The 14,130-nt window shown below is 45.7% G+C and overlaps 1 protein-coding gene across 1 annotated transcript in view; it reads left to right on the forward strand.

Moving 5' to 3' along the window:
* LOC121532143 (metallophosphoesterase MPPED2) overlaps nt 1-13,916 on the forward strand; it is a 29,335-nt gene extending 15,419 nt beyond the window's left edge. Inside the window, 3 exon segments of the mRNA XM_041837887.2 lie at nt 10,225-10,340; nt 12,424-12,537; nt 12,774-13,916. Of these exon segments, the coding sequence (XP_041693821.2) occupies nt 10,225-10,340; nt 12,424-12,537; nt 12,774-12,883 (340 nt within the window). The 3' untranslated portion in view covers nt 12,884-13,916.
* The last annotated feature ends 214 nt before the right edge of the window (nt 13,917-14,130 follow it).

A 14,130-nucleotide genomic window follows, 5' to 3' on the forward strand; every position in this document is an offset into this window, starting at 1 on the left:
TTGTTGCACAGTTTTAGAGATAAAAAGGTCTGGGCACTGTCTGGGCCATGTCTGCATTCTGTATCAGGTTCAGCTGACAGGTCACCAAGCTCAAGTGCTGATGCAGCTCAAATCAAACAGATGACATGATGGGGCATTGTTGTGTCAGACGATGCACACTGGACAGGGTTGCCATATTGAATAAGAGGACCTTGTCAGATCTAAGCTTGGAAAGGCAGTAATCTCTGCGTGTTTGTGCTTGCGTGTGTGTGTATAGTTGTGTGCACGCGGACAGGTGTATGTACTGTGCGTGTGTGTGTGTAATGACAGAGAGAGAGGTGATGATCATATAGCAGCAGGCCCAGACAGTGGCTGTTATTTCAGGGCTTTAATGTCTGCTACCTTGTCCGTTACTGGAGGGTGGGTCAGGGTGGGAGTCGGTCTGCAGAAACGCTTAGCCTAGCAATGGTGAAGGATTGCACCCCTGTGTATAACCCAACACACTGCGCTCTAAAGCAGGCACTGGGCTTTATTTACTCTGCTATCAATCACAATCAAGCTGCCACTGGCCTCTTAAAGAAGAGGACCAGGCATCAGGATAGGACAGGACCCTGCATTATTTCAGGGTTCGATACTCTGACCAAAACAGTCGCGTTTGACTGTTTGACTTGGCAGTGCGACAATTTTTTTTATTATATCATGATTTATTCAAACAGTAATGTGCAATTGACCAAAAACAAACACACTTTCTGAAGAGGAAAAAACAGCAGGAGAATGCCCCTGTCTGTGCAGTGCGCATAGGGCCTATGTTTACCACTTTAATCTCCCCGAGTGGCGCAGTGGTCTAAGGCAATGCATCACAGTGCTAGCTGTGCCACTAGAGATCCTGGGGCGGCGCACAATTGGCCCAGCGTCGTCAGGGTAGGGGAGGGAATGGCGGCAGGGATGTAGCTCAGTTGGTAGAGCATGGTGTTTGCAACGCCAGGGTTGTAGGGTTCGATTTCCACGGGGGGCCAGTATGAAAAAATAGATAACAATGTATGCACTCAGTAACTGTAAGTCGCTCTGGATAAGAGCGTCTGCTAAATGACGTATAATGTAAAAAATGTAAATTATGTATCCGTTAGCGATGCTAATGATAGCCTAATCGTATTCGGGTATATGGAAATGCAGTAAAAGGTCACCACAAAGTAGCCTGTGCCTACCTGGGAAAAGCATGTTTTTTGCATCTTTCCAGTGGCCATTTGTAGAGCCCAACAGATATAGGATTTTTGGGTCCGATACCGATTTTATGGAGGCAAACAGATATCTGATATATGGTTTTTTAGGAGGTGGAATGAAAAACATACCTTTTTTTTCACAAATTGTGCTCCAAAGGATTAACAGATACTTAAATGATGATTTCTTAACTAAATATAAACATTTACATTATTTAAGAACATTTTATTTGTGGATTACATGATAACCACCAAAAAGCAACTATACCGGTACCGGAGCGCCAAATCTAGGTCCAAAAGGCTTCTTAACAGCTTCTACCCCCAAGCCATAAGACTCCTGAACAGCTAATCAAATGGCTACCCAGACTATTAGCATTAACCCCCCCCACACACACACACATTTTTACACTGCTGCTACTCTCTAGTTTATTATCTATGCATAGTCACTTTACCTCTACCTACATGTACAGTGGGGGAAAAAAGTATTTAGTCAGCCACCAATTGTGCAAGTTCTCCCACTTAAAAAGATGAGAGAGGCCTGTAATTTTCATCATAGTTACATCAACTATGACAGACAAAATTAGAAAAAAAATCCAGAAAATCACATTGTAGGATTTTTAATGAATTTATTTGCAAATTATGGTGGAAAATAAGTATTTGGTCAATAACAAAAGTTTCTCAATACTGTGTTACATACCCTTTGTTGGCAATGACACAGGTCAAACGTTTTCTGTAAGTCTTCAAGGTTTTCACACACTGTTGCTGGTATTTTGGCCCATTCCTCCATGCAGATCTCCTCTAGAGCAGTGATGTTTTGGGGCTGTCGCTGGGCAACACAGACTTTCAACTCCCTCCAAAGATTTTCTATGGGGTTGAGATCTGGAGACTGGCTAGGCCACTCCAGGACCTTGAAATGCTTCTTACGAAAGCCACTCTTCGTTGCCCGGGCGGTGTGTTTGGGATCATTGTCATGCTGAAAGACCCAGCCACGTTTCATCTTCAATGCCCTTGCTGATGGAAGGAGGTTTTCACTCAAAATCTCACGATACATGGCCCCATTCATTCTTCCCTTTACACGGATCAGTCGTCCTGGTCCCTTTGCAGAAAAACAGCCCCAAAGCATGATGTTTCCACCCTCATGCTTCACAGTAGGTATGGTGTTCTTTGGATGCAACTCAGCATTCTTGTCCTCCAAACACGACGAGTTGAGTTTTTACCAAAAGTTATATTTTGGTTTCATCTGACCATTTGACATTCTCCCAATCCTCTTCTGGATCATCCAAATGCACTCTAGCAAACTTCAGACGGGCCTGGACATGTACTGGCTTAAGCAGGGGGGACACGTCTGGCACTGCAGGATTTGAGTCCCTGGCGGCGTAGTGTGTTACTGATGGTAGGCTTTGGTACTTTGGTCCCAGCTCTCTGCAGGTCATTCACTAGGTCCCCCGTGTGGTTCTGGGATTTTTGCTCACCGTTCTTGTTATCATTTTGACCCCACGGGGTGAGATCTTGCGTGGAGCTCCAGATCGGAGGGAGATTATCAGTGGTCTTGTATGTCTTCCATTTCCTAATAATTGCTCCCACAGTTGATTTCTTCAAACCAAGCTGCTTACCTATTGCAGATTCAGTCTTCCCAGCCTGAGTGCAGGTCTACAATTTTTGTTTCTGGTGTCGCTCTGACAGCTCTTTGGTCTTGGGCATAGTGGAGTTTGGAGTGTGACTGTTTGAGGTTGTGGACAGGTGTCTTTATACTGATAACAAGTTCAAACAGGTGCCATTAATACAGGTAACGAGTGGAGGACAGAGGAGCCTCTTAAAGAAGAAGTTACAGGTCTGTGAGAGCCAGAAATCTTGCTTATTTGTAGGTGATCAAAGACTTATTTTCCACCACAATTTGCAAATAAATTCATTAAAAAATCCTACAATGTGATTTTCTGGAAAAAAAAAAATCTAATTTTGTCTGTCATAGTTGACGTGTACCTATGATGAAAATTACAGGCCTCTCTCATCTTTTTTAAGTGGGAGAACTTGCACAATTGGTGGCTGACTAAATACTTTTTTTCCCCACTGTACATATTACCTCAATTACCTCGACTAACCTGTGACCCCCGCACATTGACTCTGTACCGTACCCCTGTATATAGCCTCATTACTGTTATTTTATTGTTGCTCTTTAATTATTTGTTATTTTTCTATATTCTTTTTTACTTCAGTTTATTTTAGTAAATACTTTCTTAACACTTATTTTTCTCAACTATAATATCAGTTGGTTAAGGGCTTGTAAGTAAGCATTTCACTGTAAGGTCTACACTTGTTGTATTCGGCACATATGACACAAAAGATTTTCATTTGATTCAACATTCAAAGGCACATATGACAAATAAGATCTTCAGTTGATTCAACATTCAAAGGTCATGTAAAGGTAACTTTATGGCAACCTTGCAATGAGCGCTTGTTCAGAGATACTTTTGAGGAGATGGGTAACTCCATTGGAATCGTATTAACGCCATTGTGTATTTCCTTGCATCATCAATGGACCGTGCGGTACATTCCTGTCGATTTTGAGACAAGGAGAGCTGAAAACCCAACATTAGTATGAATTTCATCAACAGGTACAAAATTACAAATATTTTCCGAGATGTGAGATAATTAACTTGTTCTCTGTAATATCGTATAGCTTTGGAATTGTGACATTACGTACTTTCAAGGAAAATAGGCAGGTTTCTCGACCATACCTACGGCTGGGCGATATGGCCTAAAACTCATATCTGGATTATTTTTATTTAATATTTAATGTCACAATATATATATACCTTTTTTTTTCTCTCTAAATAGCGTTGTTTTACAATTTAAAGGTCATATACACTGCATTTCAAACAGTCAGCAATAATCTAATGAATTCAGGGCTTGTGAGGTTATACCTAGGCTAAATATAAGCCTTCCACAACCATAAGACCCACTAATAATGTAATTATTTTATAAAAATATTTTAACCTGTTTTTATTTATAATCACTGATGTGGCTTTCAAGTCTGTCTATGAAAATGCCCTTTTTGTTACACATTTAACTAGAACCATGCATAATGCACATTCATAATGACTAACTTCTTGTAGCAGGCATTAGGCTATAGAAAATTAACACAGGTCTCATCAACAATCTCTCAAGCCCACGGATCGAAGGAGACGAGACCAAAATACAACATGAGAACAAGCGGACATACAGTAAACGCCCTCAAAAAAACGAAAATAACAAAACCTTGTTTCTTGCGATACAGGCATTTGGAATATCGCGCAAAAACTAAAACAGAATTAATCGAATTAATTCAATATATCGCCCAGCCCTTCTCATACCATGGCTTTGAGAAGAGATTGGGTGACGATTAGTTTAGCAATCGCGTGATGCAGCATGACAACGTGAACGCGACAGTCTGCTCTGTGAGGCGTTATACGTTCCTCCATTCATTGCTCAATGAGATTCCTATCTCCTCTTTTCGCTATATCTTGCTTGTTATCACAATGTACTGTCTGTTGTTATGACAAGCACACGCTAGCTGTTCATTACGAAAATGTTTTCTTACTGAAACCATAATGTAAATTAGTGTTATTAAATACAAAATGTATTGGCTATATATTTCAACTGCAAATGGCATGCACTGATGACTGAACATTAATGCAGTAAAATGCTTGCCGCACTGGTTTTAGTCACACATTCTAATTTAGCTAGCAAACAATCTTATCTCATCATGAATGAAGCACATGGCCTGAATGATACATCTGTGCCAACTAATTAAATAAGCCCACTAACATAATAGGCCTAGACAGTAAGGGTTATTTTTGTATGAAGAATGAGTCAGTGTTGACTTGACATCAGTCCAGTGTTCGCACATAAGTAGCTAGCACAGATTGCTTGCTAGCTAGCTAGCTAGGCTAACCACCTTGCTGGCTAGATAGAGCCTAACTTCATTGCTGGTTAGCTAGCCAGCTAACATTAACCAAGTGAGCACGATGAGGAACGGGTTGCTTGCTTGGTGAAGTGTACTTTTGATTATTTACTTATTCAAATATGCTGTGGCAAGCGACTCACAGTTAAACCACCATGCCCACTCTTACTCTCACGTCGTGACTTACTGAATGATGTTGAATGATCAGCTCGTAGAGTGCCCTCTTTAGGCAACCATTGAAAAATTATAATGATCGCAAATGAGCTCACATATTTGTTCATTATATGTATATAATATCAGTACTTTATCGGTGGCATAAAGACCGATACTAATATTGCTGTGAAGGCCAATATCTGCCGATTTTAATGTTGGTCAACCGATTTATCGGTCGGGCTCTAGCCATTTGTTTTGAAAACACCATCACAAGTGCACTACAGACATAGGCGGCATGTCCATAAGCTTTCCCTAAAGTAGCCTAAATTGAATTAAATTGCCCAAATTGTATGCCCTAATTACCCTACTCCTGTCTTTACAGAAATAAAGAAAATAATTCGAAATAGGCTACTACACCAGAAAGCATGATTTGGTCACAGAGGATCATTAGCTTCTTTAAAAAGACACCTTTAAAAAAAAGGTCGGAAGGGACATCCTTGGAGAGCTCTTTGGTCTTGGCCATGGTGGAGAGTTTGGAATCTGATTGATTGATTGCTTCTGTGGACAGGTGTCTTTTATACAGGTAACAAACTGAGATTATGAGCACTCCCTTTACTCCCCCTCTGCTCCTCCTCCCTCTCCTCCTTCCTCTGCTCCTCCTCCCTCTCCTCCTCCTCCTCCCTCTGCTCCTCCTCCTTCCTCTCCTCCTCCCTCTGCTCCTCCTCCCTCTCCTCCTCCCTCTGCTCCTCCTCCCCCTCCCTCGCAGCATGGTACATGGGAAGATAATAGAGCCCTCAGGTCCTGGGGAGCTTGCATCTCCCCCTCTCCTCCCCCTCCACATCCTGCCTATTACTGACTTCCATATTGAGCAGCACAGCTCATTGTTCATCTCTCGTCTATGTCTGCTCTGCTGGGTTGGAGAGCGACAAGAGAGACGCCGGGGAAACGCAGGATTTATCTACCCGCTGGTGTCAGCAGTGGGATCCAGCTCTAACACAGAACAGGCTCTACTTTGAATCACAGGGTTGGAGAAGGCAGTGTCGCCCAGCCTGGAGGAAAATACACTACATCACCAAAAGCATGTGGACACTACCTGCTCGTCGAACATCTCATTCCAAAATCATGGGCATTAATATGGAGTTGGTCCCCCACTTTGCTGCTATAGCAGCCTCCACTCTTCTGGGAAGGCTTTCCACTAGATCTTGGACATTGTTGTAGGGACTTGCTTCCATTCAGCCACGAGCATTAGTGAGGTCGGGCACTGATGTTGGGCGATTAGGCCTGCAGTCGTCATTCCAATTAATTCCAAAGGTGTTCAATGGTGTTGAGGTCAGGGCTCATTTCTGTATGGACCTCACTTTGTGCATGGGGGCATTGTCATGCTGAAACAGGAAAGGGCCTTCACCAAACTGTTGTCACAAAGTTGGAAGCACAGAATCGTCTAGAATGTCATTGTATGCTGTAGCGTTGACTTCCCTTTACTGGAACTAAGGGGGCCTACCTCCTCCCCTAAACTTTACAGTTGGCACTATGCATTCAGGCAGATAGCTTTCTCCTGGCATCCGCCAAACCCAGATTTTTCCATCGGACTGCCAAATGGTAAAGCATGATTCATCACTCCAGAGAAAGTGTTTCCACTGCTCCAGAGTCCAATGGCGGCGAGCTTTACACAACTCCAGCCGACGCTTGGCATTGCACATGGTGATCTTAGGCTTGTGTGCAGCTGCTTGGCCATGGAAACCCATTTAATGAATCTCCCGACAAACAGTTCTTGTGCTGACGTTGCTTCCAGAGGCAGTTTGGAACTCGGTAGTAAGTGTTGCAACCGCTTCAGCTATGCGTTTCAGCACTCGGCGGTCCCGTTCTGTGAGCTTGTGTGTCCTACCACTTCGCAGCTGAGCCGTTGTTGCTCCTAGACGTTTCCACTTCACAATAACAGCACTTACAGTTGACCGGGGCAGCTCCAACAGGGCAGAAATATGACAAACTGACTTGTTAGAAAGGTGGCATCCAATGACGGTGCCACGTTGAATGTCACTGAGCTCTTCAGTAAAACCATTCTACTGCCAATGTTTGTCTGTGGAGATTGCATGGCTCGGTGCTCGATTTTATTCCCCTGTCAGCAACGGGTGTGGCTGAAATAGCCGAATCCACTTATTTGAACGGGTGTCCACATGCTTTTGTATATATAATGTATATAGGTTCAGTCAATATGAATGGGCTGTTTGTGAGCTACTCAGCGCATAGCTGTATAAGGCCCTTGCTATTGCACAGTGGGGGCTGTAACAGAAATGCTGATACTGTATGTAACACAAGACCATACAAATCTTTATGTACATTTGAAATGAACTTGGCAGTAGTGGCATGGTATGTGAGTTCTGTTTTCATCTTGATTAAAGCTACACAACAGGAAATGTGCAAGATGCAAAATCAGAGTATGTGAGTCTCAAATTTGGCCCAGAGCCTCACCTGTACTGGAATGGCTCTTAGCGTAAAATGCATCTTTGGTCTGAAGGGAAGTATCAATCTGCAGTGTTTGTATATGGTTAATGTCCTCCTAGGCAGCTGCAGCCCTGTGTTGAACCCTCCAGAGAGATCTCCCCCCTGCATCACAGTGTAACCTAGACTGTTCAGGCATGTTGATGAATGCACCGCAGGCCATATCAGTCATATAGCCGCAGCTATCAGCGTTCATTTAGTCCAGACCAAATAGCTTCCACTTCCAGCCCTCCCTCCCCCCGTCTCCCCTAGCTCTGGCCAGATTTAGCCGTGACCTTGGCCTGACGTGTGCCGTTCTGTCTGGCCGTTACGGCCGGGGCAATCTCTTTACCTCCCTGTGCCCTGGCTGTCGGTAAATAAAGGCAGCAGTCAGACAGGAAAGGCTGTCCATTGATACTGCTGTGTGTGTCAGGAGGACTGTCCCAGGAGAGACATAATACCCTTATTAACATGCTTCTTGTCATTGGTGCTGATAGCTTAATCAATTTTCCTCCTCTTTGGATGACCTCTATGTTTTTGCACGGGCCGTATGCCCAGAGTGAATGTCCAGGTCATTTAATAACCCTCTATCTCACTCAATGGCTGGCGGTCTCCTGTTCTCTCGCTCTCTCCCCCTCTCGCTCTCTCCCCCTCGCGCTCTCTCTCCCCCCTCGCGCGCTCTCTCCCCCATCGCACTCTCACCCCATCACACTCTCTCCCCCTCGCTCGCTCTCTCTCTCCCCCTCGCTCGCTCTCTCTCTCCCCTCGCTCTCTCTCTCCCTCGCCGCGCTCGCTCGCTCTCTCTCTGCCCCCTCGCTCTCTCTCTCGCTCGCTCGCTTCTCCCCCTCGCTCGCTCGCTTTTCCTCGGCTTCTCCCCTCGCCGCTGCTCTCTCCCCTCGCTCGCTTCTCTTCCCCCTCGCCGCTCTCTCTCCTCGCTGTCTCTCTCCCCCTCGCTCGCTCTCTCTCCCCCTCGCTCGCTCTCTCTCCCCCCTCGCTCGCTCTCTCTCCCCCTCGCTCGCTCTCTCTCCCCACTCCTCGCTCACTCTCTCCCGCCTCGCTCACTCTCTCCCCCCTCCTTGCTCTCTCGTCGCTCCTCCCTTGCCTCTCCCCCTCCCTCGCTCGCTCTCTCCCCTACCTCGCTCGCTCTCTCCCTCCCTCCCTCGCCGCTCTCTCCCCTCCCTCCCCTCGCTCGCTCTCTCTCTCTTCCCGCCGCTCTCTCTTTCTTCCCGCTGCTCTCTCCCTCGCCGCTTCTCTGTCTCTCTCCGCCGCTCCTCGCTCTCTCTCCGCTCACTCTCGCTCGCTCTCTCCCCGCTCGCTCTCGCTCCCCGCTCACTCTCGCTCTCTCTCCGCTCTCTCCCCGCTCGCTCTCTCTCTCTCCCCGCTCTCTCGCTCCTCACTCTCTCTCTTTCCCTGCTCTCTCTCTCCCCTCTCTCGCTCTCTCTCTCTCCCCGCTCGCTCGCTCTCTCTCTCCGCTCGCTCTCGCTCTCTCTCTCCGCTCGCTCTCGCTCTCTCCCCGCTCGCTCTCGCTCTCTCTCCCCGCTCGCTCTCTCTCCCCCTCCCCGCTCTCTCTCTCTCCCCGCTCGCTTCCCCTCCCTCGCTCGCTCTCTCTCTCTCCTCGCTCGCTCTCTCTCCCCTCGCTCACTCTCTCTCCCACTCCCTCGCTCACTCTCTCCCGCCTCCTCGCTCACTCTCTCCCCCTCCCTCGCTCTCTCTCGTCGCTCCCTCCTTGCTCTCTTCCTCCTCCTCGCTCGCTCTCTCCCTCCCTCCCTCGCTCGCCTCTCTCCTCCCTCCCTCACTCGCTCTCTCCCCCTCCCTCCCTCGCTCGCTCTCTCCCCCTCCCTCCCTCGCTCGCTCTCTCTCTCTTCCCGCTCGCTCTCTCTTTCTTCCCGCTCGCTCTCTCCCCTCGCTCGCTCTCTGTCTCTCTCTCCGCTCGCTCTCGCTCGCTCTCTCTCCGCTCGCTCTCGCTCGCTCTCTCCCCGCTCGCTCTCGCTCCCCGCTCACTCTCGCTCTCTCTCCGCTCTCGCTCTCTCTCCCCGCTCGCTCTCGCTCTCTCTCCCCGCTCTCTCTCTCCCCGCTCTCTCGCTCCTCACTCTCTCTCTCTCCCTGCTCTCTCTCTCCGCTCTCTCTCTCTCCCCGCTCGCTCTCTCTCTCTCCGCTCGCTCTCGCTCTCTCTCCCCGCTCGCTCTCTCTCCCCGCTCGCTCTCTCTCCCCGCTCGCTCTCTCGCCCCGCTCGCTCTCTCTCTCTCCCCGCTCGCTCTCTCTCTCTCCTCGCTTGCTCTCTCTCTCCCCGCTCGCTCTCGCTCCCCCTCACTCACTCTTTCTCTCTCTCTCGCTCTCCTCACAAATATCTGTGTTCATGTTTGGAATGCATTTATGCACATATACTGTATTAAACATTCTGTGCAGGTGTGTGTAAAGTAGATTTATTGAACTGTTTCTAATGTTGTGTTCCTACAGGACACCGTGGTTTAATGGCTGGGGTTTTAACCTTCCCCGTGGCCAGTCTCTATTGGACAAGTGGAATCAGGTTCCAGAGGGCATAGACGTTCTCATGACCCACGGACCTCCCCTCGGTGAGTTGACTTCATAGAACCCCAAAACAACCCATTATACAGCCTTTCCCACAAGCTGCTAAAACTTATGAATTTGCCAGTATGATTACTGTGTCACTCATTCATTGCACTACTGGAAGCAATGGAAGCAGAGTTAGGGTGACATTTTCCTTACGCTACAACGAGCGACAAGCTACAGTGAGGGAAAAAAGTATTTGATCCCCTGCTGATTTTGTACGTTTGCCCACTGACAAAGACATGATCAGTCTATAATTTTAATGGTAGGTTTATTTGAACAGTGAGCGACAGAATAACAACAACAAAATCCAGAAAAACGCATGTCAAAAATGTTATAAATTGATTTGCATTTTAATGAGGGAAATAAGTATTTGACCCCTCTGTAAAACATGACTTAGTACTTGGTGGCAAAACCCTTGTTGGCAATCACAGAGGTCAGACGTTTCTTGTAGTTGGCCACCAGGTTTGCACACATCTCAGGAGGGATTTTGTTCCACTCCTCTTTGCAGATCTTCTCTAAGTCATTAAGGTTTCGAGGCTGACGTTTGTCAACTCCGAACCTTCAGCTCCCTCCACAGATTTTCTATGGGATTAAGGTCTGGAGACTGGCTTGGCCACTCCAGGACCTTAATGTGCTTCTTCTTGAGCCACTCCTTTGTTGCCTTGGCCGTGTGTTTTGGGTCATTGTCATGCTGGAATACCCATCCACGACCCATTTTCAATGCCCTGGCTGAGGGAAGGAGGTTCTCACCCAAGATTTGACGATACATGGCCCCGCCCATCGTCCCTTTGATGCGGTGAAGTTGTCCTGTCCCCTTAGCAGAAAAAACACCCCCAAAGCATAATGTTTCCACCTCCATGTTTGACGGTGGGGATGGTGTTCTTGGGGTCATAGGCAGCATTCCTCCTCCTCCAAACACAGCGAGTTGAGTTAATGCCAAAGAGCTCGATTTTGGTCTCATCTGACCACAACACTTTCACCCAGTTCTCCTCTGAATCATTCAGATGTTCATTGGCAAACTTCAGACGGCCCTGTATATGTGCTTTCTTGAGCAGGGGGACCTTGCGGGCGCTGCAGGATTTCAGTCCTTCACGGCGTATTGTGTTACCAATTGATTTCTTGGTGACTATGGTCCCAGCTGCCTTGAGATCATTGACAAGATCCTCCCGTGTAGTTCTGGGCTGATTCCTCACCATTCTCATGATCATTGCAACTCCAAGAGGTGAGACCTTGCATGGAGCCCCAGGCCGAGGGAGATTGACAGTTCTTTTGTGTTTCTTCCATTTGCGAATAATCACACCAACTGTTGTCACCTTCTCACCAAGCTGCTTGGCGATGGTCTTGTAGCCCATTCCAGCCTTGTGTAGGTCTACAATCTTGTCCCTAACATCCTTGGAGAGCTCTTTGGTCTTGGCCATGGTGGAGAGTTTGGAATCTGATTGATTGATTGCTTCTGTGGACAGGTGTCTTTTATACAGGTAACAAACTGAGATTAGGAGCACTCCCTTTAAGAGTGTGCTCCTAATCTCAGCTCATTACCTGTATAAAAGACACCTGGGAGCCATAAATCTTTCTGATTGAGAGGGGGTCAAATACTTATTTCCCTCATTAAAATGCAAATCAATTTATAACATTTTTGACATGCGTTTGTCTTGATTTTGTTGTTGTTATTCTGTCTCTCAGTGTTCAAATAAACCTACCATTAAAATTATAGACTGATCATTTCTTTGTTAGTGGGCAAACGTACAAAATCAGCAGGGGATCAAATACTTTTTTCCCTCACTGTAGGTTACATTATTTCAATGAGATTTGTGATTCAAATATTCCATTAATTTACTCTCGGAGAGAGTTTCACTTCCTGATAAAGTGCTTGAGGATAATAGCAAACTTCACAGATTGCGTGAAAACTTTGCGTTTATCGCTGCGTTTAAACAACAGCGTTAAAACATGGAAAATGTCGCCCTTAGTTTGCCTGACCTGTCTCACTATATGTAATGAATGAAGAAGCTAATGTTCAATTTATTTCCGTTATGTTCATTTGTATTTTAAGTGTGTTAATCAGTCTATTGGTGTGGTTTGGGACAGGTTTCCGGGACTGGGTCCCCAAGGAGCTGCATAGAGTGGGCTGTGTGGAGCTGCTGAACACAGTACAGCAGAGGGTCCGACCCAAGCTCCACGCCTTCGGGGGCATCCACGAGGGTGAGTGTTCTGTACTCTGACCACCATGGTCCTGGTTCTACACCATAACAAATTGATAAAGGACTGAAGTACAACATCCATGTTAGGAAGTCGTCAGATTTCAGGCAAAGCACTTCCTAACATGGATGCCGTTCTAAAGCGTGACACTTAATACTGAATCAGTGGGGGATATCCTGTGCCTGTTATTTGTCTGTGTTTTGACTCTGGTGTCTAATGTATTTGTCCTCTGTCTGCAGGGTACGGCATTATGACGGATGGATGCACAACTTTCATCAACTCCTCCACCTGTACAGCCAGTTTCCAGCCCACAAACCCCCCCATCGTATTCGATCTGCCCAACCCATAGAGCATTTTTTTAAATTCAGTTGTACTAAATGCTAATCTTCAAGATATTTGTCTTTTGTAAACTGCTTGTAAAAATGCATGAAAATCGGATTCTGGTAATGAAATGAACTTTGTAAAATATTCCATATTTGACATTGGTTTGCGTTTGCTGAAATGGCTGGTGTTCCGTACCATTTGTTTTCTTTGTTTCCTCTCTCAAGATGGATAAGCTCCTTGCCTCACAGGCAAGTACACTGCCTGACAGTATCGGTACTCTTTACATAAGCAATACTTGACCTCATGATGATAATAGAACATGCATTTGGTCTCTGTTAAAGGCTTGTGTATTGTTGAAAATGAAGCCTTTGAAATGAAATTGTATGTTGAAATTTGTATGAAATTGGTCCAATTATTATATACCCAGTATAGAGTAATCCCTTGTGCTCTCACACTGGTGTAGGAGCTTTATGTGTACTGCTGCATCATCTCCATTGATCTGGGGCGCGTTCAGTAGGACGCAACGTTTTGGAACGTTCAGAGAGAAATATGCTATGTGGAACTATCTGCAATGTTCGACCACGTTTGGCTACTGAACGTGGCCGTGTTTTTCTCTAGTCTCTGGCCAGTCTTGTGGTACCGTTTGACATCAAACCATTCATTCTCATGTTACGTTATGAATAATCAGGTGTAAAGAACACTTTCAGTTGATGTTCATTGAAAACAGATGCTGTATATTCTCAAGTGCGTTTTCAACATGCATGAATCAGGCATTTTCATCTCACTTTAAGATATGTATTGATATTCAACCAACAGCTGTAAAATATTTGGGATGCCCTCTAAAGTACAATTTATAAGAATTTTGCTAATTGTTTTGTTATGTATTTTTCTCCAATTTTTGCACTGTGTGAAAATGCTATCTTGCTAGCACAAAAAAAGTTGCCAACGGTAGTCTTCTCTGTCATTGTAAATGCCTGTTTAGTTTACTGGTTTATGAAACTTTTTTAACTTGATGAATTTAGATGCCTTTATATGCAAATAAAATTCAAAGATTTCTACCTGTTGAATAGCTATACATTTTTTTGTGTTTTACCTTTGATGATATGACGAATTAATTAAGTCTTAGTTGCCAACTTGTTTCTAAAACTTTGTTGGACCTATTGCTCTTTACCACTTGTCTGGGAAATGATGTCTGATTATCATTATGACAAATAGTCCCTTATACAGTATGCCAGGGGTGTCAAACTAATTTGATTTGAACTCATTCCACAA

Source organism: Coregonus clupeaformis, unplaced genomic scaffold (genome assembly GCF_020615455.1).
Source record: "Coregonus clupeaformis isolate EN_2021a unplaced genomic scaffold, ASM2061545v1 scaf1845, whole genome shotgun sequence".
NCBI lineage: Eukaryota > Metazoa > Chordata > Actinopteri > Salmoniformes > Salmonidae > Coregonus > Coregonus clupeaformis.